The sequence below is a fragment of the Balaenoptera physalus genome (assembly GCF_965194825.1).
Source record: "Balaenoptera physalus genome assembly, chromosome: 6".
In the NCBI taxonomy this organism is placed as follows: domain Eukaryota; kingdom Metazoa; phylum Chordata; class Mammalia; order Artiodactyla; family Balaenopteridae; genus Balaenoptera; species Balaenoptera physalus.
Window position 1 is genome coordinate 48,248,798 of NC_138885.1, and position 25,562 is coordinate 48,274,359.

The 25,562-nt window shown below is 38.5% G+C and overlaps 2 protein-coding genes across 18 annotated transcripts in view; one reads left to right on the top strand and one right to left on the bottom strand.

The window, feature by feature from the left end:
* Positions 1–13,865, bottom strand: part of PRPF40A (pre-mRNA processing factor 40 homolog A) — a 54,120-nt gene extending 40,255 nt beyond the window's left edge. For 5 of the 10 annotated variants that reach the window (XM_082464967.1, XM_082464966.1, XM_082464965.1 and 2 more), the window contains exons 1-2: positions 13,463–13,865; positions 12,189–12,320 (exon numbers count right to left, since the gene is read on the bottom strand). In XM_082464967.1, coding sequence (XP_082321093.1) covers positions 12,189–12,320; positions 13,463–13,864 — 534 coding nt within the window. In that variant the 5' untranslated portion in view covers position 13,865. Of the gene's footprint in view, positions 1–1,046; positions 1,087–10,716; positions 10,797–12,188; positions 12,321–13,462 lie in introns of all 10 variants that reach the window. The other 5 variants (XM_082464972.1, XM_082464971.1, XM_082464970.1 and 2 more) reach the window with 2 other exon arrangements.
* Positions 13,866–14,519: 654 nt separating this feature from the next.
* Positions 14,520–25,562, top strand: part of ARL6IP6 (ARF like GTPase 6 interacting protein 6) — a gene marked incomplete at its 5' end in the record, with an annotated part of 39,565 nt that continues 28,522 nt past the window's right edge. For 6 of the 8 annotated variants that reach the window (XM_082465185.1, XM_082465187.1, XM_082465189.1 and 3 more), the window contains 3 exons: positions 14,520–14,816; positions 14,960–15,260; positions 16,747–16,800. In XM_082465185.1, the coding sequence (XP_082321311.1) occupies positions 14,520–14,816; positions 14,960–15,260; positions 16,747–16,800 (652 nt within the window). Of the gene's footprint in view, positions 15,261–16,746; positions 16,801–25,562 lie in introns of all 8 variants that reach the window. The other 2 variants (XM_082465191.1, XM_082465192.1) reach the window with 1 other exon arrangement.

Here is a 25,562-nt window from a genome sequence, read left to right on the forward strand (position 1 = left end):
CTTAATAAAGCACATACACACATGCATATCTGAGGAAAGAATATATTAATTTGGGGGCTTAAACTCATCTACCAATAACTGTTATCCAAATCTATGAATCAATCTTCACTACTTAGTATGAATAAAAATCATGAAGATTAACAAATTTCCAAAGGATTCTGACGCAATGTTCACATATATTAGTATAATCTCACATCATAACTTTAATCTTAATATGAACGAATTTAAGGAAAACATGAAGGGAGATAAAATTATACAAAACAATCATAGGTACTGGAACAAGGTAACCAGTTATTCAACAGTTTTAAATTAAATGAACAATCTGAGAAATAGGAACAACAAAAAAGAAATAAGCATATTGGTCAACAGGAATATATAAAGCCTACTAAAGGTAGAAAACACTTGAACACTGACGTTTATTACTTGTGAAAGTCAACTCATGAAGCAAAACCAGGCTAAATTATCATTAAAATGAAGTAGTATGGTACTAATGGATGAAAAAAACAAAAAAGCCTTTTTGTTCCACAAAACATTCAATAAACTGTTTAAACATCACTGAACAAGAACTTGACTAGAAGTGTGACTAGAATCTGAAATACAGGTCAAATAAGTTTAAAAAAACAAAGGACAGAATTTGAAAACAAAGCAGTGACAAGCCTCTACAACTCAAACTAACAGAATGAGAACTAGGCTTTTTCCCCTTCTCCCCTCAACAGATACACCCTCACAATTCTGCTTTAGGCTAATAGCAAATATCTTTGAATTCTTTTAAGAACTAAGTAATTATGGGGAGAAGCATGGTGGGCAACAGAGAGAAATGGCCTGCTATTAAAATGGTCTGCATATAAAATCAAAAGCTAATAACATGTCCAAAACCTAGACTTCTAATCTAAATGGAGAACCTGAAATTTGAAAACTTAAGAGAAAAATGAATCAAAGTATTTTCTCATAAGAATTAAAGACTGTGGGGGGAGGGATAAACTGGCAGTATGGGATTAACAGATGCACTCTACCATACATAAAATAGATAAACAATAAGGATTTACTGTATAGCACAGGGAACTATATTCAGTATCTTGTAATAAACTATGAGAAAGAATCCAAAAAAAGAATATAGATACACACATATATATGTATAACCGAATCACTTTGCTGTACACCTGAAACTAACACAATATTGTAAATCAACTATACTCCAATTAAAAGAAAAAAAAAAAAAAGAAATTCCACATTAAGCAAATATCAAAACTATGGCTACAAAGACTTTGTGGCAACATGAAAAATGCTTCTGACTCCATGTTAAGAGAAAAAAGTCATAATCAAAATTGTGTGTACACTACGATTAAAATTTTTAAACACAGATGTACATACAATAAAATTTGGAATAAAATTTACCAAAAATGATAATAGTTACATTAGGGAGATGGAATATGGGTTATTTATTTTTCATTCTACTTTTCAAACTTTCTGGAATGATGTCTTTAAAACTAAACATGTAAATTAAAAGAATTCTCTGCTAAATCTTAAAAAAAGAATTAAAAACATTTAAAAAGGGGGTAAAAATCTCCATCATGCAACAGAGCATTTCCACACGATAGCAGTACAAATGACTGTACAAATAAATGTAATTTCAAATTAAAGTACTCTACTTCATAAGACACACAGTGATCAAAGCCCATCCAAAACCAAAGCACAAAAGAGCTTACATATAACAAATGTTTACTAGACCAGGCAATGACACAGCAAACAATATTTGAAAATCATTAAAGAACAGAATTTGACAAAGTTCTCTCAATTGTTCTTCTTCCCACACTTCAAATTTTAAAACATCTCAAAAATTTGCCTTTAGACTAGAACTCATGGTATCGGTTATATAATGAGATTTAATGTCAAATAAAAAGCTAAATTCTCCCTCTGTATCTCTGTAAATTCTGAGGGGTAACAACTAGTTAAGCTTGTTTAACCTGACGAAAATTGGCAAGATTCTTAAATTATGTACAACCGAATATTCTAAAAGTAAATAGATAATTCTAAAGCAAAACTGTGATGTTATTAACATGAAACCAAAGAACAAAAATATAAATACGCAAAATACTATGTTTTTATGAAAAGCTATTACAAGAATTTGGTCTGTTTCCCAAAGCCTGAGGAATCTATTTTGTGGAAATGTTATGATTTCCATTTTTCATTAATTCTAGGATACACCTAATATGGAGATGCATGTGTCAACCCATCTGACTGAAGTTGAATTCTTTCAGAGGATTTGTGTTGACTTCAGCCAGTCACTTGGCAGCACCATCAACCTGAGACCATTAAAAATTTCTAAGTTATTTATTTACTTGTTTTAACACCACACTGATAATGGGAATATAGGCTGCAAGCTTATGAGAGAATTGGCGTGTGGTTTAAATCCTCAGAAGTGATTTTTCCCTCCTTCTGCCCAATAAACAAAGTTGAGACATTCAAGTTACTTTGCTGTCCTTTTTTCCATAGCAGATTTACTTCTTGCTTCACACGGAGGGAATAGCCCTTTGGCATCCCAGCTTTATTCGTAGACTTCTCATTTGTTTTTTCTCACGCAGGGCACCTAATATAATGGAGTGTCTCATCAATGATGACATCTTAAATTCAATGAAAACAGGATGTTGGTTCAAAATGGTTACAGGGACAAATTCTTAACATAGTTGCTACAGTAATGCCACAACAAATTCCACAAGCCAGATCATTCTTAAAGCTACAAAGTGGTAGCTCATACTAAGCTTATTGTGAAGCATGTTATAAAATTACAATAACCTTGTAGAGCTTCATAAACTTCCATTTAAGCTACTTTGGCAAATATATTAAGTGCTGTAATTAAGCATTTCAGTTGTTAGGAGACAGAGAAAGAATGGTTAAGGGTGAAAGACATATATGTGAGATGTAAGCTAAATTGCCTAAAATATTAAACATCTAAATTTAATGGACACTCTGGCACCTTTAAAAAGTAACTCAGATATACAACTTGATACGCTTTATTCAAAGTGGCCAACGATTTGTGTGATATGTTTCTATTTCTCTTCTTTTAATGATAAAAGTTAAATCAAGAAGAATCTCTTGAAAATTCTAAGAATCACCCATTTGAAGAAAATTAAAAATGAGTAAAAACTAGGAAGCAGGGCTTCCCTGGTGGCACAGTAGTTGAGAATCTGCCTGCCAATGCAGGGGACACGGGTTCGAGCCCTGGTCTGGGAAGATCCCACATGCCGCAGAGCAACTAGGCCCGTGAGCCACAATTACTGAGCCTCCGCATCTGGAGCCTGTGCTCCGCAACAAGAGAGGCCGCGATAGTGAGAGGCCCGCGCACCGCAATGAAGAGTGGCCCCCGCTCGCCGCAACTAGAGAAAGCCCTCGCACAGAAACGAAGACCCAACACAGCCAAAATAAATAAATAAATTAATTAATTAATTAAAACAAAACAAAAACAAAACAAAAACAAAACAAAAACTAGTGGTTACCGGTGGGGAGAGGGAAGACGGGAAGGGCAGTCTAAGGGTAGGGGGAAAAAAGGGTTATTATAAAAAAAACAAAAAACAAAAAACAAACTAGGGAGCACCACACAATCCGCTCAGTCATTCTTAGCATCCCAGTTTAGAAAATGTCTAATGTTAGATAAAAACAAGCATGATTCATTGATCACTCTAGATATTTGAATTATAAAAAAAGGTACAGTAATAAAAGCAATCCTATCAGTGCTACAGCAAATTAGTTATACAAAATGTAAATCAGCCCAATTTTATTAGGATATGAAAACAAAAGTGTACATCTTCATGTGGGCACCTCAGAAGTTCTTTTCTTCATAATTATTTCCTGAAGTTTTTCCTGCTGGAAAGAAATCACACAATCTAACCTAACTTTTGTCTAAATATTAACTCTTGAATTTGGTTGATTTTTAAAAATCACTCTTGCTGCCAACCTGTAGCTACAAACTGATTACCTAAAAAGTTTGATTCTTGCCTTTATACTTGGTTCCTTTTAAATGTGCTAAAGTCAATTCCACAAATATACTCTACAGAGGCTATTAACATTAAGCACAGTATTTAAAAACAACTATTCCCTACATCACTAACTTACCTTATAAACAAATACATAAATGAATGCAAAAAATTAAGTTTTGAATAAATGCAAAAACTACATCTTTGAATGTAACTAAATATTCATTCAATTGGAAATAAATGGAAATACCTGTTTAAAGCATGTCCTTAACAACCCAAAGTGGCTGAATTTTGGGACAATCATTTAACCTTACTTCCTCTTCATCTACAGTTATATATAAACTCAAAACATGTCATTTTCTTATATAAGAAACATTTAGATAAAAAATAGACAATATTTGCACAAACTGCTCCCACAGGGAGTAGAACCTTACCATTTAATAAGTCAACTGCCAGTATTCAAAATTATTTAGTTTGCTAAATTCTCTCAACCTGGAGACTTTAGAATTCACTGACGTATACACTATTCCTTCAAATTCTAAGGAGGTGTAACATGGCATAATCTCATACTGCTATACAGGGAAGCAGCCTAGTACAGCTATTGAGTATATTCTGGAATCAGACTGCCAGAATTCCTACCCCAGTTGGCCACTCACCAGTTATGTGATCTTGGGCAACTTTACTTAACCCCCAATTTCCTCACCTGCAACACGGGGAATAATAGTACTCATCTGATAGGACTGTTGTAGGGATTAAATGGAATAATACATGAATACACACAGGCACTTAGAACAGCGCTCAATAAATGAAAGCTGTTTTATTACCACTGCTCTCTTTCAACTCATGTAATGAAAGTATCTCTCATGTTGCCCCTTCTCTCGTCTATTCCCTAGCTATCTGTTAGTTAGGCACTTTGGTTCTTTAAAGGCATCTAGTAAATACTGTAAAACCATCACCTTCAGTAGGAATCAACACACGTAATGAGAAGTCAATCCCAGATTAAGGATCACATTTAGTGCTGGCTCTTCAATGTCGCTTTACAATTCACTCAACTCCCTAGGCCTTCCTATTCCTATCTGTAAACTGGACATCTATCTAGCCAATCCACTTTTCAGTGAGGAGGATCAAATTCAATAGGGTATATGAATCAGTTATATACAAACATGATGATAAAATTATAACTCTAACACAGATTAGGTATCACAGTTCTATTCCCTGAAACCCTAAAAAACAAAACTATGCGAAAAAAAGGCAAGTAAATAGTTCAAATTATTTAGTCCACTGTCTCTTGCTAAACCCCAAACTTCTTAAATGAGGGTACAGAAAATATAAAAAGAAAATCACTGGGTGTTGATATGTGACACAAAAACTTAGAAAAGGAGCTGAATAAAAATGAATTGTATCATTTGATTTTTAAAAAGCTCTAAACATACTGGGGATACACACACAAATTGTGGTGTCTCAAGTCACATAGAATTAAAGATTTTATAAAACGTACTCTAAAAATCATCTAAACCTCCTTTTGGTCATGAGCCCTCTAGAACACAAGTACAGAGGGACACAAGACTATTACTATCTTCTTCCCCAATTCCTTTAAACTAGATTCAGTATTATATCTAGCTAAATCATTAAATATTTGTCCATATGAAAATTTTTAGCTCCTTCTCAATTGTGGGTACCTTTAGGACAAAGAGCATGTTTATGTAAGTATTACTCGTACAGAAGACAGTTACATAGACATAGCAGAGACTCAAACACTTGTAGTAGACAACTTTATGACTAGTCCTTATTTCTGTATAAGGAAAGAGAGGGTAATTTTCTATTATATTCAACAAATATATGATCATAAATATGTAATGATCTTAAAACTACTAAAAAAAAATCATCTTTCAGAGAATTAACAACTTTCTTGATACCCAATGACCAAAGAAAGTATACCAAGCCCACGTTCTCAAACAGAAACTTAATGCTCATTCATTAATCAAAAGGTAATTTAAAAAGTCTTAACCCAAACAGATCAGGAGCTAATAAATAAGATTTGAGAATTTTGTTAAAAAAAAAAGTCTAAGACAAATGAGATGAAAATTTTGTTTAAAAAAAAAAAAAAAATGAAAGCCTAAGATAAAGCAAACCATATTTCAACTCAGTTCTCACTTGCTGGCATGTTTAGTCCTTTAAGAGACATGGCTAACAGCAACACTCAGATTTGGAGAAGATTCAGATTTCCACTTTGAGTGTAGTGCCCCAAGTAAGAAAGAAGCAGATAGAAGGAGATTTTCTTTCAAGCCTGTCATGCAAAATACCACATCTTTAGTAACCGCTAACTATACTTAACTTCTTTTAATAAGTAGGAGAAACATGATGACTTGACTAGGGAGAAAAAGAAAACAAATATAAAAGATTCATCTCCACTAAATATTCAAATGTCTACAAGTATCGTGACAGTCAAATCAGCAGTTAAAAGATGAGAAAAGTGTGGCCAAGCATCTGAGTGATACCTGTAAGTTCCCTGAGTGCATGGTATATATACAGCGTTCATCTTTGTACTAATACACAGTCAAGAAGAAGCTTAAATGTCTATTGACGAAAATGGGCAATGTCTACTGGCTAAATTGACCTGACAATGGAAATATGAAGATATGGAAACAGGAAATAAGAATGAAAGACTAATGACAACTTTAAATGAGACAGTGTATATCTACTCCTTCCACCTTACAAACCTTCACAACTTAGGCCAATTATTTCTCTAGGTAAAAAAACAAACAAAAACTCTAGTACATAGCTATAGATATAAGTAGATGCCAAATGTGTACTATCTACTGATATACCACTTGATAATGACTGGAAGTCATGTCATCAACATTTCTAACAAACCCAATAAAAACCAACAGGTTAACCCACTGAGATCTTTTCTTTCTTTCTTTTTTTTTTTTGACCAGGCTGCAAGGCATGCAGGATCTTAGTTCCCCCACCAGGGATGGAACCCGTGCCCCCTGAGTGGTGTCTTAACCACTGGACTGCCAGGGAAGTCCCTTCTTTTTTCTTTCCTTTCTGATTCCACCATTAATGAATACATTTGTTGCACTCCTACAACTCTATGAGCTGCTACTTTTATGTGTGTTAATACTAACTTATTTCCACATTGCCCTTTTCTCCTTAAGAGCAGACTAAATGGGTAAGTGGCCCCAATTCAGCTTTTCTCGCAAAATGTTAATTATAGGCAATGTTAATTCTATGCAATGTGCTAGACAAAGCAAAATAAACAGGTAACAGGGGGGTAAGGGAGACTGTGGAAGTGGGGGAGGGGAAGATGGCCAACTAAAACCGAAAAATACTAAGTAAAAAGTTTTAAAAGGCTTCTGCAAGACCTCTTAGCATCTTTAGAAAATACTGCACCCTGCAAATCTCAAAGGGGTGGAGGGGTACAGTTCATTCTTCCAAAGTGACATGGTCTTTTTACATCTCTCCAAGTAATCCCAATATACTCAGAAATACTACTCTAGCTGAAGTTTTTGAATAGATGAGTTCATATTTAAATGAGTTGCTATCTAAAGATAATGAAACTAAAACCTATCAAAATCTAACCATATACACAGCCCAAAAGTTATACCAACACATTAGGTATGGGTCAATCTATGTTTTAAAATGCACTCACCTAGGTAATATAAATGCATAAAGAAAGTTACCTAGATTCAACAATCTACGAGCAGATAACCTAAACAAAAAAATCTCTTTTTCACTGGCTAATGTCCAATTCAATGGCAAGGATCCTATAACACCCAAAAGTGAGGATAACTCAAAAGCAACAACAGCATTATCAATTTATCAAATTAGTCAGATAAATCTAAGATACCAATCAATATATTGGATTTCTCTGGAAGGCCTATATTCCAAATCATCATTTCTCCCTAGGGTATGGAAAAATCTGGTAAAACTTAAAGAGATGATCACCAATGAAGTCATACAGACAGAAATACATTTGCCTGTAATTTAAAGTAAATGGAAGTAAGTTCTTTAGTTTTATTCACCAAACAAAAATTACTTATTTCATCTTATTTATCTTCCATTTTTGTCAAATGAAAAATCAACAGTAGAGGCAGACCCTAAAAACAAGAATAAGTGGTAACAGTGTAAAGTCATAACTAACCGCTGAAAAGTCACATGTAACACTGACTAACTTTCTGGCTTATACTGTAGGAAGGAGTATCTGCGTTTGTTTCATTCATTCAACAAGTAATTTACTGAGCACCCATGATGTGCCAAGAACTGTGCTCAGCACCTACAGACTTCTTAAAAGTTCAGAACATAGCCCCTGCCCCCTAAGAGCTTACAATTGTTGGAAAGGCAAAGCAAATAAACCATAATAAAACAAAACAAGTGCTAAAATAAGTGAAATAGTAAGAGTTATGGGCGGATTACATAGGATTTTATTTTAATAATCTGAAGGGGAGGTATATGCTGGGAAAATTTATTGCTGAGGACCTCTTGGAGAAGGCAGGACTTGAAATGGCAGAATTTAGGTAAATAAAGGAAAGTTCATGGTAGTAGAGAGCTGGGGGGCAGGAGAGCAAGAAAAACAGCACAAGCTTGGTCATGAACTAATAAAGTTACTCAAAATACCATGAAAAGACCAGCCCGCGTTCATATTAGGGAATGTGAAGACATGCAGCTCAGAATCGTGCTCTGAATTATATACTATGGGAGATAATTGAAAGTTAGATTGTGGAACGTAGACATTACGCTATAGGCACAGAAAAACAGTGGAAGTTCTAGGGCAAGGAGATAACTCATTGAAATCTAAAAAGAGTTTTTTGGGGGACAAGCTTGAAGCAAGAAAACCAGCTCAAAAGTTGTAAAGAGTATCCTAGGCATGAGAGTGTAATGACTTAAGCTCAGATAGCAGCAGGAATAGAAATAAGGTCTATAAAAACCTGCCTTACTCAGTACGAGAACATGAAAATCCGACTTATTTTTAAAGAGGAATTATTCATTTATCAGTTTATTGAACAAAGGCAACAAGAAAAAAATACTGAATAATTAGAATTAGGGAGGCATTACTAAAAGAATTTCCTGTTTCTACTTGCACATCAACCCATAAAATCTTATACATATCACCTATCCTTATCAAATGATCTAAATTGAATCATAGGTTGTTAGAGCTGAAAGGGACCTTAATTCTTTTACTCTACTCTTCTCATTAAAAGAAGAGGAAAAATAAGAATTAAAGAAAGAAAAAAAAGTCAGGCAGGAAGACTCTTGGGCTTAAGTGAAGGCCAAATTGCCTGTGAAAAGGATGGTTTATGTTGTAGAAAAGACAACAAAAGAATAAGATGTGAAAATATTTTAAAGCAAAACATTATTTACAATACACATAGAGAAAGAAGACAGCTTCATACATAATTATATCTTAATACAAATCTCTACTGCCACCAAGCAGGAAAATTATTTTATCATTAACATTTATAAACTTGTAAGGTCCCTTCCAACTGTAAGATCCTATAACTCTGTAAAAGTAGAAGCACAACTTTCCCATCTGAAGTTAATGTACAATAAGAAAGGCAAGTTTAACCTACAGGATAAACTTGAAAGAGTATTATTAAGACCTATATGATAATTTCCAAATATCTATTACTACTAATAGATTCATCCTAAATTCTAAAAAGGCATTCTAGGTTATCTTCTGAACTAAAACAAAACATGCTACTCCTCTAATCTAAATCATTTGCTGCATTTCAAAAAGTACAAACTCTGGCTTCTGTAGACTGTTATGTCCAGTCTGCATATTATTTTACAAACAAGTTTTAAAATTTCATGTCATGTTCAGTAACATCCCAAAGACCACAATCATGTAGCAAGTAAGACTGCCACCAATTTTAGTCCTCAGCTGGTCCCAAAATGAGATCTTAATGTGAACTAGGCAATATACATGAAGGTTCCATAACCTTCAGTTGCAAAGTCTAAAGAATTTGTGAATTAACTTTTTAAAATTGGATGACAGAACCCTACCAACTCTGTGTCACTGTAGTGAGCTATATAGGTACCCTGCTTCTTCTCATTATCTTCTGACCACTTACTGCTCACTTATACTTCTGAGGGCGGGTAGACAGAAGACATGATGCAGAAAAAAGGATCAAGTTTGCGAATTATCAACTTTTATTTTAAGGTAGTTGTTCATAGGGCTTTAAATTAGATTTCTGAATACATGACTGTTTATATTATCCATGCCCTCCCACTCTGTTATCAAAGCTAAAACAAGAATTTGTTTTACCAAGACTTGGGCCCCACATTTGATAGATATCAAGAGGAAAAAAAGGAATAATCTAAGGGAAAAAAAAATGGGGATTCTCTTGAGTTCCTCAGAGCTGGTTTCTTAAGTCATTCAATCGTTATCCTAACAGGAGCCAACAGAGAGACTTCTAAACATCTAAATAGTCAGGTACGCTTAAAGGCACATGGCATATACTGGTCTAGGAAAGAAGCAGAAGAAAACCATAAGGTAAAATTCAGAGTATTTGAATGGATGTGTACCAGGTAGCAAATAACCTTACTAAGAAGATGGTCACTACAGAGCTAAAGAGAAAGGGCCATAAAGCAAACTGTGACCAGCTTATGTCAATGAGATACATGAGTACTTAAAAAATAAAATCTGCATTTTACTCAAAATGACTAGCTGGTATCTTGGTTTTGGTAGTGCAACAGCACCAACACAGCAAGGGTAAGCAGGTCAATCCCTTGCAAAACTTACCTTGATTGGCCCAATGGAAACAGAAGGCCCCAGAAAAGAGAGAAGCATCTGGCAGTAGCAAATTGTTTTATTTTATCTTTCTGTGGAAAGAAACTAATTTTAAATAAGAACCAGAGCATTTAAAGAATAAATATTTTTTAAAGCTCATTATCTAGTTAGAGCAGCTCTACTGAGAAAACAAGAAGAGCTCCTTGCTGCTTAGAGATGGAAAGAAACAGAAGAGGAATCAGAGTTGTTTCTCCATCACCTAGGGAGTTTTAAAACTTGTGTTATCCTAGAGTAACAGAATAAATAGTTCTTTTATTTAAAGAACTCCTACAGGCAGAATCCTTTGGGCCTGGTGCCTTTGAATAAAACTTTTTATACAAAATTAAGAGCTATACTCTTAAATACCTTAAATAAAAAAGAAAAAAACCACTTGACATTAAGTCCTTCTATTCTTAAGAAAAAAAAAAAACAAACATACACACAGAGCGAGCTCCTTTCTCCACTACAATTTCACCAATAACTGAAACCAAGGCTTAAATGATTACCAAACCAAATGATGCCCCCAGCTGGCAGAAAGATCATACCTAATTGACTGGCTTTCCAAAATATTTTGTTAGCCTAAATACTTGATGATTTATTGAAACACTAAATGGAAAGAACCCAGCCACCAAAGGATATGTGTATTATAGAACCTAACAGGGGGCATAAAATTATTTACGGTAACTGAACCTGTTACCTTTCTTGGATGCTTTTCTAGGAATTAAGTTCTATTGAATTCGTTGAGTCAGCATTAAAACCTTTTGGTCCAAATCACTCCCACAAAATGTTTACAATTTATGTTGGAGATGGAAGGGACAGCTCAAAAGCAGAAGTGCAGAAGCAATAATCATTTAAAAAAACAAAAAAAACCAAAATAGTATAAGTGGAAAATAAACTACCTATTTGGCACCGTCCTATGAAGAACCAAATCAGAGTAGAACCTTCCCACCTCCACCCCCACTGCACACGCACACGCACATGCACACGCACACACACACACACACACATACACACCAGGAAGCTTTTTCAGGAATAAAATTAATCCTAAGCCAAAGGCCTAAACAACTGCTGTTTTCAGATTCTATGCATGTACAAGGTCCACCAACAAAAATTATATTGACATAGCATATTTACTTCAATTGACATACTTGGGGGGAAAATCATTAAACTAAAAAGCCTACATGTACTTTGCTACTTTTAAATTTAAAAAAACAAAACAAAAACAACTCAATTTTGTTGCTGTAGAAAGTAAATCTCTTATACAGATTTTTCATTGCAGTCAAAATTTGGTTACTGTCATGATTATACAACATTTCACTTAAAAACATTATTCTGGAATAAACTGAAATTTAAACAGCTGTAAGTATTGACCCAGATTTTGAAATTCTTTGACACAAGAATACCACAGGCAAAAGTAAAAGAAATACAAAACAAAACATTCTTACTTGTCCCATTGGTGGTCCTCCCATTGGGGGCATCATTTGCGGCATCATTCCATGAGGTACAGGAGGCATATTCGCTCTCTGACCCATAGGATGCATTCCCATTGGGGCATAATGCATGCCAGGGTGCCCCATCTGAAAAAGAGGAACAATTTAAAAATTAGCAAGTACCAATAAATGTTTCTCAAAAATCTGATTCCTACAAATCAGTTATATGCACGACATAATATCTGGCTAATGTGTGTCATTCAATTAGTGAATTAGTTTATACTTTCTTGTCTTAAATAAAATGTACAACACCAGTATTTATGAGCTTGCACCTGACCAAATTCCAGAACAAAATGGAAAAAATTAAAATCATCACTGGACACCTAATTCGTAGGGGTTTTTTTTAAAGCATGCTGATTTAATCAGTTACCAATGGCTTGCTAAACTGGGAGGAAATGCATGTGAATGCCAACTTAACTGGTATGGTGAAAACCACAACTTTGTCCTACTTCACACAGATATCAGATAGTCAACTATTTTTATTTCATAACTTCATTTATTCTTAAATTCATTTCTAAGATGATTTTAAGCTTTAAAACGCTGAATTTACCCAATTAACTCAGATGAGGGCTGGTCTTACATAAAACAAACAGTATGGGTACCCGGGGACACTTCCCTCCTAACAAGCAAACATATTATTTCCTAAGAGAATCTCTAACACAGCTAAAATTACTCCTGCAAAAAACAAAACAAAACAAAAAACCCAAAGAATGAGGTCTGTCACTCACGGACACTAAATGCAAACAACTAATTCATCCATCTTAACGCGCTTTTATAAGACAAGTACTTTCTTTACCTGTGTGTCCATTGTTACAGGTCTTAAAAGCAGGAAATTATCTCCTGCCAATTCTCCCAGCTGTCCCCCCGCTGCAGACAACACTACTACTAGTGAAGAAATTCTGGCAGCCTCTGTTAAAGTCTACCGAATCAAGTCTCCGCCTTCCCCCCGCCTGCTTAATCTGGCCTACCTCTCCAAAACGCTCACCCCGCCTAGGGCCCAGCACCTCCACCGCGCATCTGCCTAGGCCAAACCCACTGGGAACTTCCACGATCCCACTTCCCTTCCTTTGTGCATCCCCGCCCTCCCAGTTCTCTCCCTCGGAACATATCCCACCATCTCGAGCTCTTCCTTCGTCCACTCTCATCTTCTCCTCCTTCTGGAGAAAGCTTCCTGTCTCTGACTCCGTTTTTCATTGTGCCGCTTTCCCCCTGCCCCACCGATCCCTTACCGAGGGCCGTCTCCTCAGGAAGCCGTCAGCAGAGACCCAAGAGCTGGAGCAGAGGCTTGAGCCGGACAATCTCCGCTCCCCGTCCCCGGGACCCCGCGAGGGAGGATGGTTCTCCATTTCACTCACCATGAGGCCTCCACGCTCGGCTCCCGTCCCCGGCCTCATCGTCGGACTCAGACTGCTCCGCCGGCGGCCACTGCCGCTACACATACCAACAAGAAGCGATCTGAGTGGCTGGCGCCCACTGGGGCTAAAGGTTAAAGGCTGCCCTGCGCTACGGGGCGGGATCAGCGGGGCCAATAAGCTGACAGGCTTCCCCGCTGTCCAATCAGACTGCGCTGCCGACACGCAGCTCTTCGGCGATTCGCCCCCAGCCTCAGCCTCACTCGGCGTCGCCTGCATGGAGGGGGGAATAGGGGGACGGAGGAAGTTTCTGCGCCGACTCCTCTGCCGGGAAAACTCCACCAACTTCCCCCGGGGAAGGGAAGACAACTGTGTCCCAGCTTCCCGAGCTTAGCCTCACCCCGTAGGGGGTGGGGCAGTGGGGGCCTGCCACCTTCACCCCCCGCCCGAGTCACGTACGCCCCACAAACCTGAGGCCGCCAGGGGTTGGGTAGGGTGGGGTGGGGGTGGAGTAAGCAGCTTCTAGCGTTAGCGTTGGCCGGAGCCGGATGCGCGCGCGTGGGGCTCAAGGTGGAGAAAGGGGGCGGGGAAGGCGAGAGGAGGGGTCGTGAGGAGCGGGTTCGAGCTCAGTACGCACCAGCTGGCGATCGCGCGCCGGGGTGGGGGTAGGAGGCGTGCCGAGCGGTGTGGAGGGAAGTTGTGGTAGGGGCGGGGAGAACAATGCGACAGGGAAGGAGGAAAGGGCTGTTAAGGGAGGCGAGGGCGCGGGAAGCTGAGCTGCCGTTAATGAGGGAAGCCGGGGCGAGTGCAGGCGTAGAGGGGAAGAAGGGAGAAAGCAAATAGGTTCGGGAACGTGTATTAGAGGGGCATGGGCGGGCGCTAGGACCGAGCGTCGAGGAGGTGCGGCTTTGGGGCTCCCTGGGCGCGAGCTTCCATGGAGGTGACGCGGCGGTGGCGGAGATCGCTGGCCCGGACTAAGCACTGCAGGGAGAGGACACTCGGCTACCTTGGGCCTCGGCTTGTCTCTCCCCGCGCACTTCACTGCGCGCCTTCCTTCGTACTACTTGAGGGTCATGCTCTGGTCCGGGGGCGCCCAGCCTTTCCTCGGGCCCCACGGCACTTTCCTCGCCCAGCCACGCACCCTTGTGCACCCCTGCGCGCTGGGGCCAGGTGGTGGAGGCCGTGGAGGGCCTGGCCGCTGATTGGCTGCTGCGATCGCGGGGCGGGGCAGGTGGGCGACGCTTGACCTCTGCGGACCTGACTGTTTTTCCCGCCATGTCGTTCGTGGAGAGCGGGAGGCGCTCAGCCCTTTCTCGCCGCCGTCTAAGCACTGCTGTCCCGTTTGCTCAACCGGCGTTTTCCGCTTTCACTCAGGGAGACAGCTGGGGTGAGGGTGAAGTCGACGAGGAGGAGGGATGCAACCGAGTGGCCCGTGACCTGCGGGCGGAGTTCTCGGCTAGGGCGTCGTCGGAACCTAGAAAGGACTCGCTACTCCGGCCAGATGGGGACGGGTCTCCCGCCCTGCCCGATAAACGCAATGGCATTTTCTCGGCGGATGCGGGCGGCAGAGTCCAAGCCCGGCGCTGGCCGGTCCAGGTCCTTTCAGTTCTCTGTTCGCTGCTGTTTGCCATCCTCCTCGCCTTCCTTCTCGCCGTCACCTACCTGATCGTAAAAGGTATGGAATGAAGCCCGGGCCTTGAAGTGTGTCCAGAGTTTACTTTAGTTGAGCCTGGACGTGGCTCTCCCCTTCGTCTCCCTCGCTCCATCAAAGGCCGGCAAGCTGGTAGCCGCTTTCATCCAGAGTCCTCGTCCGCACCTTTCTTTGATCTTCTCCCTTGTCTTCTCTTTTCTTAACGGTAGAGGACCTTGGTCCGTGATCAGGAGACCCATTTTAAGAAAGGGTTTTGATAAGTGGGTAGTCTTGAAAAAATATCTTAAAGTCGGTGAACACTTGCGGTAAAATATTGGCAAAATCAAGCAAAATGCAAAACAACCGTCATTAAAGGAAGACGGTGCAAAGTGTAATTATTAGGCTATACACGTTCAAAGAGTTTAATCCACAAATGGTTAAAGATGTACAATCCACCGATTCCTCTGTACATGTTGAATTGCTGAAGGACAAAGATTTCCATCGCACAACCCAAATTTCTACTTGCATAGGTAAAATAGACACTCTTGGGTTTTGAATTAGGTTTGCAATCCAGTGTAGTGGTGAAGTTCTGTTGTAGGAGCAAGATAGTAGGTTCTCTCTCTGATTAATGGTGTTATTTTCCGTGTCTTAAGTTGAAATATTGGCCAGGTTGGAATAGAAAGAGATGTGCCTTGCAGTGTTTTCCAGTGCTTATACAGATGTATTATGGGGTTGGATATTTTATGTTGCAGTGGAAAGAGACCTCAGTTTAAGTTTCAGTTCTCAGTGGTGTGTGACTTTGGCTAAACAAGAAAAAATACCTTAGTCTGTTGTACGAAAAGCACCCAACACATTGCCACTCGAGTATTTTACTTCACTAAGTAGAATTAAATCTATTTAATTCCAGTTTTTATTTTTCCTCATTGCTTCCAAGCCCCTAGTGGGCTGTAGATGGTATCTAACACTTTACCATGCTTGATTTTCATGCACAAGACAGATTGGCAAGTTAATGTGAGAGTTTTACCTCTTCATACAATGATATTGGGTGTAAATTGTCAATGTTAAATATTCGGGTGCCAATGTTTCATTCCTCTATCACTTCCCTCCCCCATTTTTTCAAAGCAACTCAGAGTTTTGTCTTGTAGGTAGTTTAATTCTCTTTTGCTCTGAGAGATTGCCTTTGTTCATAAAGTCACAAAACCTGGTTAAGTTGAAGTACATTGCAGAACACATTGAGCTGTGCTTATTTTGGAGGGTGGAGAAAGGAGCTGAACTCAAAACCTAGTAATTCGCATTACATAAAATGTCCAGGGAATAAAAATTCCCATTTTATATACATGGCAGTTGACTCATAAAGACATCTTATTTGCTTACTGAAGGTCACTTAGCTAGTAAATGGAATCAGAATTTGAACCCAGTTGTTTCGGGCTCCAGAGCACTTTCCACAACTCCACAATGCCTTTCTGGCCTTTGAGCTACTCTTCAAATTATAAAATCGTCTTTTTTACCCAAGCCCTTTTTGTACTTACAGAGTTACATGCTGAAAATTTGAAGAACGAAGATGATGTACACACTGGACTGTTAGGTATGGACTTTATTGTCACTTGATTTGATTTTTTTTTTTTTTAGAAATTCACGTTCTTTTATTTATTTATTTATTTATTTATGACTGTGTTGGGTCTTCGTTTCTGTGCGAGGGCTTTCTCCAGTTGTGGCAAGTGGGGACCACTCTTCATCGCAGTGCGCGGGCCTCTCACCATCGTGGCCTCTCTTGTTGTGGAGCACAGGCTCCAGACGCGCAGGCTCAGTAATTGTGGCTCACGGGCCCAGTTGCTCCGCGGCATGTGGGATCTTCCCAGACCAGGGCTCGAACCCGTGTCCCCTGCATTGGCAGGCAGATTCTCAGCCACTGCACCACCAGGGAAGCCCACTTGATTTGATTTTTGAGCTCACTTTTGTTTTTCTAGATTATGCTTAAACTATACAGAATTTTGGTTAAATACTTAATATATTCCCTGTGCAATTTTGTTTCACTCTTTTTCATTTGCATTTGTGTGTGGTAACTTTTGTTAGATTTTCTTTTTACATGTGTATGGGGGTATCTCCGTGTGTATACCAGACATACTAGGAATACATTCTGAATACAACTGTATGTAACAGACTCAGAGAATACTTAACGTTTCTTAGTTACCTTTTGGAAAAGTCTCTCTACACTTCTTCCCAGGAATTAAAAACAAACAAAAAAACCTTACCTCACAAACTTAACAAAGATAACATCTTAAGCCGACCTCATGAGAAGTTTTAAGTTCAGATCCCCTTATAAGCAACTTGGTTTTTCAAAAAATATGAAAAGCATTGGGCATATTTACACAGGTTAATCATGACTAGGAAAGAGCCAACCTGAGTTTCTGTAGTATGTCTGTAGAATGCTGCAGTTTACAGGTTTGTAGTGAAAAATTCAGTTGTTATTTATCTTTTTTTCTCTCTGCACCGAAATGATTATGAAGACTTCAGAACTTGACCTGTCTGGCATATTTTGCTCCTGTTTGCTGTAATTTCTTTGGCTGACCACTCTGAATTGGGGTGGGGGGGGTGGGAAATGGTTGAGATCCTAAGCCGCATGTTACTCCCTCCTCCAATCTTACCTAACCTATTTAAACTGCCTCCTCAAGGCTAAGGTCCTCATGGTGATACAAGGTATAGTTCACCTGATTTTGCAGAAGGGGAACCTTTGTCTTCAAATTACAAACAACTTAGTTTGCTAGATGTCCCATGAAAACTTGTCTATGCTTGTCTCAACTTCTTGCATGAGAAAACACGTACTTTTTAGTTACCCATTTTGTCAGTGTGTGTTGTTAAACTGTTTCATCTCTAAAAAACAACCAAGATTTTAAGGCTTTTCATAGCATTTATTGATCTGTCAACTCTTGCTGCAGTAGAAACTGAATCTTAAGAACTAGACATGAATTCTAACTTGCTATTTAATAGTTGGCAAGATTACCAACTTACAGCTGAGGAAATGCCTATAAAATTGTATCCTTACGTTTTTACAATTGATGTAAAAGTTTTCACATGAATCCAGAATCTGTAATAAACATTGTTGTTGAATTCATCCATTCAGAAAAATCAGAATGCAGCCTTTTATCAGATGATACTGTTTTTTTTTTACTGTTGTATTTCATTGTATTTATTTTGTCTTGTTTACTAGGAACCTCACAGCTAAATGTAATGTTGATTGTGTATTACCTTTTTTTGATCATAATTAGTAGTCTATACATGTTGTTATCTTTATATTTCAGTGACTAATGTTTAAATTTTAATGCATACTGCCTCAATTCTCGTTTGAAAGTGGGTTGGTTTTTAGAAACAAATAATGTGAGCCCAGTAACTACTCTCCATGAAACAGTTTTCTTTCTAGACAGACTGATAAAAATTTTGCACATGACAAATATTTTTTATTGCAGTTTAATCCTAGTCCAAGGTTGGCATAGCTCAGTAAAAGCAGATTATAGCGGTGATTCTCATTTTGGTATGTGTAAGAATCACCAGACTTTCTTTTAAAAATCATCTCTAGACTTTGTTTCAGCCCCAGGGTAGGACCTAAGAATCCTCATTTTTTTTACAAGTTCTGATAAACCACAGTTTGAGAAATACTTTTGCAGGGCCAGAATCGCAGTTTTTAAAAATGTATTCAAAAGTAGTTAAAAGTTCTTGAGAGTTGACTAAGGACTAACAGGCTAACAGGCTAACAGTATATAAGCTAACAGGCTAACAATATATAAGCCTAAATGCCTGTTAAGAAACTAAGGAGCTGAGACACTGCTATTCTCTTGTCATCCTTGTTTCTCTGAAAGAAATATTCATGGAAAGCCCTGTTTATAGTTTTTAAAAAAGGGTTCGTGATGAGCATTGTATCAGTGCCTTTGGGGAGTTAATTGATCCTAATGGCTAACAGGATTAGGCTGTCACAGTGTTCATCTTCACTAGTGAGGTAGTCCAGCCAGGGAGGTGTGATTAATACTATCAGCTGATTTTGGAACTCATCTCCCCAAATCTTCCCTGGGTGGCATTAGAGTCACACTGCAGAGTTCTTAGGGCTTTCCTTTTATAATTATCCTGCAAACCATCCACTATTGTAAGCCTGTTTTTCATGGAGATTAATAAAATAAAACTTCTGATTATTTAGTTAAAATCACATTCCTATCATTCCTCCTTGAAGTTATTTTCCGGCCAAATGGATTGCACTAATCATATACGACATTGAGTTGTTTCTTTTTTGCACATTGGCTTTTGTATCTGTCACATTTTCCCAAATTTTATCACATTTCACACAGTCCTATTTCCAATTTTTGCGTTTTTTCCTAGTCAATATAAAGTATGATAAAATGACCTTTTATTTGAGGCAAACTTGAAATAAGTACATAAGAAAAATAGAAGGAATTGCCTTTAGCAGAAAGTACTTAATCTAAGAATATTGTTATCAAGTTAAATGTAGGCCTAGTACTTTTATAAACATTGTAAATAGCGTCATACAGAAATTGTAATCAGATTTGATGGAGTTTTTTCAATGTCTAAAAAGCTTTTAAACTTGATCTTTGGTGCCTGTCATTTCTTGACACCTACTGGTTAATAGTTACCTTTAAGTCCCTTTTGTGGCTAGGAGCAGATTCCTAGCATCTTGCAGTGTCAAGGGCTATTCTCATTTTTTAGCTGCCCATTTACTGCCTGTTTTATGCCTGAGATGTTTCCAGGCTTCTACACATTTACAGAGAAGAGATGACTGACATATACTGAGTTCAATCAAAGATGAAGCCAGCTCATTTAAAGAGTTGATGATTTATTACTTTTCTTCTGCAGAGTGATAAGTGAGACTTTACCATCATAATTTCATGATACAGAACATTAGAAATATGGTAAAAATTTCCAAGAGAAAGGGTGTGTTGCGAAATGACCCATTCTCTTAGAAAGGCACAAGTTGGGAGCAACTCACTCAGTTTCTTCCTTGCAGTGAAAGATGATTGAAACCATGAACTTGAGCTTTTTAGGGAATGTATGAACCTTGTAATTTGAGCCCGCAGTCTATTAAGGAAATGATACAGTGCTATCTGTAGCTGGGTGGAGTAACTCTAATATTTAATTTAAAAATTTACAAATATGTTATCCTATTCTGCAGCACAGTCTTTGTAAAATTGTGTATATTGCTTACTCATATCAGTAAAAGAACCAAGGCAAAAAAGAAGAGAAAAACAAAAGCCCCAAAAGACTAGAAGGATACAACCAAAATGGGTTTTGGAATTATAGTTAGTTTTTTTTTTTTTAATCTCTGTTGTTTATAATGAATGACCGTAACTCCCAATGAGAAAAACTTTGTTTAAAAAGAAAGCACAAGTTTATGGAAGTGCGAATGACACGTTCAACAATTAACAACACTGCTGAACTTTTACAGTATGCCAAAAACGTGTTGTTTCACCTGGTATTCCCAACTATCCTGCATCCATCAGTATAAAATATTCCCTTCTAAACCATGAGATAGTTTAGGCATGGTAGCAAGGCAAAAGCAGTACAGGTTATTAGCAAGAATTATCAGTGTGCAGCTAAATTATTAGTCATGAAATCATTGCAAATCTCCTCTTGACACGTAAAAGCAGTAATGCGAACCAGACATTAGGACCTCTAAATCTCAAGAAATTGGTTTGTTATTGTTAGTATGATACTGCCTGGCCCAACTTTGGTGATCAGGAGGGATGTTTCTGAGGCTAACAAAGCCAGACTTTAGCTAGCATCAGAATCACCTGGAAAACTTGTTAAAACTCATTTTACTGGGCTTCACCGGGTCCAGAGTTTCTGATTCAGTAGGTATGGGGTAGAGCCCAGAAATTTGCATTCCTAATAAGTTTCTAGGTTATGCTGATGCTGCTAGTTTACAAGAACTACTGGTCCAGTAGTTCCCATCCCCCAGGTGTATCAACAACAACAAACAAACAAACAAAAAAAACCCTGAAGATTTTCTTTTTTTGCATTTATAAAATTTCAGACCCTATCCTTATCTCCTGAATCAAAGTTAAAGTCACTTAATGGGCTGCATGCTCAGTATGCCATCAGGGTCCATTGGACCCAGTCTTCATTTTAAAATTTTCTTGAGCAGTTCTATTTGTAAGAATTGTTATTTCATATCATTTACTCTTTCTTAGGGGACCTTCCAGAGAATAAAGAGAAAATTGAGTTATATTTTTTTCTATAGAATAAAGCATATTTGATCTTGAAATTACCATATCGGTGATTGGCCCCTTTTATAAACCTAAGATATATTATAAGATTTTAATGAACTTATTTTCCTGTATCTGGAAACATTTTGCTATTTCATTATTTTAGGAATCATTTAATATTACTCATCAATTATTCTCAACTATGCTAAAAAGAATAACATGATGGAATCCTCCAGAGCAGAGGTCAGCAAACTGTGGCCCCTGGGCCAAGTCTGATCTGCTACCTGTTTTTGTACATTAAGTTTTATCGTAGCATAGCCTTGCCTCTTGTTTTATATATTGACTATGGCTGCTTTCATGCTACAACAGCAGAGTTGAGTAGTTGTGAAAGAAACCTGATGGCAGGCGAAGCTGAAGATAATTTACTATCTGATTCTTTTCAGAAAACTATAGTATTCTCATCCAGTTAGTCATTCAACAGAAAGGACTTCAGACAAAAACACGAACCATCCCCTTTTGCTAAAAGAATGTATAACAGTCTTTATCTTTTATGAATCTGTGCATGCTAATTTATTTGATACTGTTTGTAAGTGGAGAAATGCTAATGGCAGGTGACTGGAAAGGAATGGAAAAAAAATCATTGGATTGAGCATTCAAATTGTTAATAAATCTAAAAGTGAAAATGTTTTACAAATTATGGAGCAAAGATGGTTGTCTTCCATGTCTTGTAAGCCATGAAAGATTTTAAAAATTCCTTCAAGCATTGTGTTTTGATGATGCAAGTGCATAAAGAAAAAGCAAAACTAATAATAAGCTATAACCAATTAGAGATCTATCTGAAGTCTAAAATCAGTATTTACAGGATGGTTATGTTCCAGATACATGCATGAAGTTAGTAAGCAGTTATTTGCACTTAGAGGAAATGCCCATTTATAGTGTGTTTGTTTGTTTTTAAATCAGGGAAACTCAGAATAAAAATTTGGGTTTACTATATCTATTAAAATTTCTAACAGTTTTTTTCAGGCTTTTTATTCTTTTGTAAATTGTTCATTAAATGATTAAAAATAAGGGAAAATAGATAGCGAGAAGCCTCCACGAAGCTGGCTCGTGCACTTACTCCCTCTCTAGACCTTACCCCACCCCGTCTGTTCAGTGGGACCTAAGCGGTTTCAGAGAACCTTCCCATCTGTACGATGCGTGGGGGGAGGGGCTTTGGGGAGACTGCCCTCACCCGTGAGTCTTTCAAGCCCAGCTTGGCCGCCAGCTTCTTGCGGTCAGGCTTGTTGATGTACTTCTGCTTCTGGAACATCTTAGCCAGCGCCTTGCGCTGCACGTCGGAGGACACGTCTCTACGCAGCATGCCCCGACGAGGCTTGCCACGGGTGGCCAGTGGCCAGGAGAAGGTCCCCGGGATGGGCACGACGCTGGAGGACGCTGCAGAGGCCAGGGGTGCGAGGACTGCTCCTGCTAGGATCTACCTTTGGCAGGTCCTTTGTGTGTTTTGACCAACCATCCATCCATGCCAGGTTCCTCGCTCTCATCACCCGGCATCCTCCTAGCCTCAGGGTACCTATGGTCCCAAGCAGACACCACAGCCCCAGGTCTGCCTCAAGACATTTCTGCTCAGCTCTAGCAGCTACTATCTTGTTCTTGTTCCGGAAAGAAGAATCTGGATTAGCACAGCTAGTTTTGCTAACAGGTTTTTTAAGCATAAGTCACAGCTTACTGAACAGGCTGCTCTCCAGTCCTAGGCCACATCAGTTCACCTCAACTGAGGCATAGAGCAGTGTGAGAAGCACCTGGTGCAAAACACAGCTCTTTAGAGCAGTGAGGACTGTAGCTCTTGTTGGGCTTGTCTGCACTCGGTTCTAACCTAGGTTGTGTCTAGGACTGCTCCACGTTCATTGTCTTCTTAGCCAACAAGAATAAATGCTAGGGGACTTCCCTGGCGGTGCAGTGGTTAAGAATCTGCCTGCCAGTGCAGGGGACAGGGGTTCGAGCCCTGGTCCAGGAAGATCCCACATGCCGCGGAGCAACTAAGCCTGTGCACCACAACTACTGAGCCTGTGCTCTAGAGCCCGCAAGCCACAACTACTGAGTCCATGCGCTGCAACTACCGAAGCCCGCACGCCTAGAGCCCGTGCTCTGCAACAAGAGAAGCCCTCACACCACAATGAAGAGTAGCCCCCGGTCGCTGCAACTAGAGAAAGCCCGCGTGCAGCAACGAAGACCCAACACAGCCAAATTAATTAATTAATTAATTAAAAAAAAAAGAATAAATGCTAGCCTCCTTAGCCATGCATTCAAGGCTGCACCCTCTTAAATGTGCCCACTTTGCTGATCATGCCTCCCACTCTCACCCTCTTTGCCAGACTCACTGAACTATTTACTGCAAAACCCAACATAGATATTTCCACCTCCAGGCCTTGGTCATGCTGTGCCTACCTTCCCTCCCCCACCCCTGCCATCCTTCAAAGGCCAGCTGAAGTTATTCTTCCTTTATACCAATAACAGCTACTCTTTGTTGAACATCTGCCATGAACCAGGTACTCTCCCAGATACTTTACATAAATAACCTCATTTAATCCTTTCTACTTACCTTTCGAAGTAGGCATCATTATTCCCATTCTACAGGTAGGCAAAAGGAGGCTTGGAGAAGTTGAAGTACTCACCCAAATTCATGGAGGGAGTAAATGTCAAAGTTGGAATTCTGGCCCCAGAGTCTGATGCAGAGTCTATACTTTTTCTTAAACCATGCTTAGTCGTGAAGAATTTCCTGATGAGTTGAAACCCCAGTTTTCTTGCCCTTTTTTGAATAGTACTTGATGTCTATTCTGCATGACTGATTTGACATTTAATAAATGACTACTTATGATACAATTGTCTTTTTTTAAATAAATTTATTTATTTATTTAAAAAAAATAAGGGAAAATGTATGTTGGAACAAGATGATAGTGATAACTATTTTTCCTAGTATACTGAAGATTACAAGCTTCAGGGGAAAATATAGGTTTAACAAGATTTGCCATGAGTTAATTGTTGCAAGGTGAGTGATGGGTATATGGAGTTTCATTGTACTCTTCTTTCTACTTTTGTGTATGTTTGAAATTGTCTGTAATAAAAAAGTTTTCTTTAAAGTTTCCCATGTGAATATGATGATTTAACATGGTTGGAAACTACAGATGTTACTTAGTTTTCAAGTTTCACCAGGTCCAGTCAGAATGTCCCCTTCTACTCTTTACCCTTTTTAGTAGGAAGGGGGGTGGAATTGCTACAAGCTGAGTGGCAGGTGGACAGGCAGTTGGGTGGAGACCTTTGTCAATGTAGCTGCTGTATGCCAACTGTGTGTTCAAGGGGCACTGGTAGGGGAGGAAGACCTCTTTCCTCTGCTCCTGTACTTGGAAATAATAAGTTTGAAGATCCAAGTCTGTCTAGCTTTCTGATAAAGTTGCAAAACTTTGCTTAGATAAAATTTTTAAAAATTGTTGATTAGTTTTATGCATGAGTACATCGAAACTTATTAGTAGCCAGCTGGTTATAGCTTTTACAACTCATAAAATGACCTATTTAATTTTCATTTTTAATTTCATAAGTTAGTTATGTAAGTTATAATATAGTCTCACTACAAAAAAAATTCCGACAGTTAAAGCAAAGGTTACCACTAATCTACTTGTACAAGATATACAAGTATACAGTATACTTGTGGATATTTTCAGGTCTTTTTCTATATATGGTATATAGAAATATGAATATATATGATAATTTAAAATATGTGGTTTTGTCGGTGTTGTAGAAAAAACAGTTGGAATCATGCATATGCTGTAGCTTTATTAAAGTATCTTGAAGTTCATTCTGTATCAGTATATATAGATCTACCTCATTCTTTTTTATTACTGCATTGTATTTCATAGTATACTACTTTGTTTAAACATTTCAAATGTCAAACTGTAAAACAGTCCTTGAAATTAGCAATGTGCTGTCACATTTCATCCCATTGTTTATTTATGGCAGGAATACATCTTATGAAGAATGTGTAACTGATTGTTTAACATTGTTTTAATAAGAAACCTTTCCCAGTATGGGAATATGGGAGGGTTTTGTTTTTCTGTTTTTTTCTGCTTACATGTAACATGTGCTGACC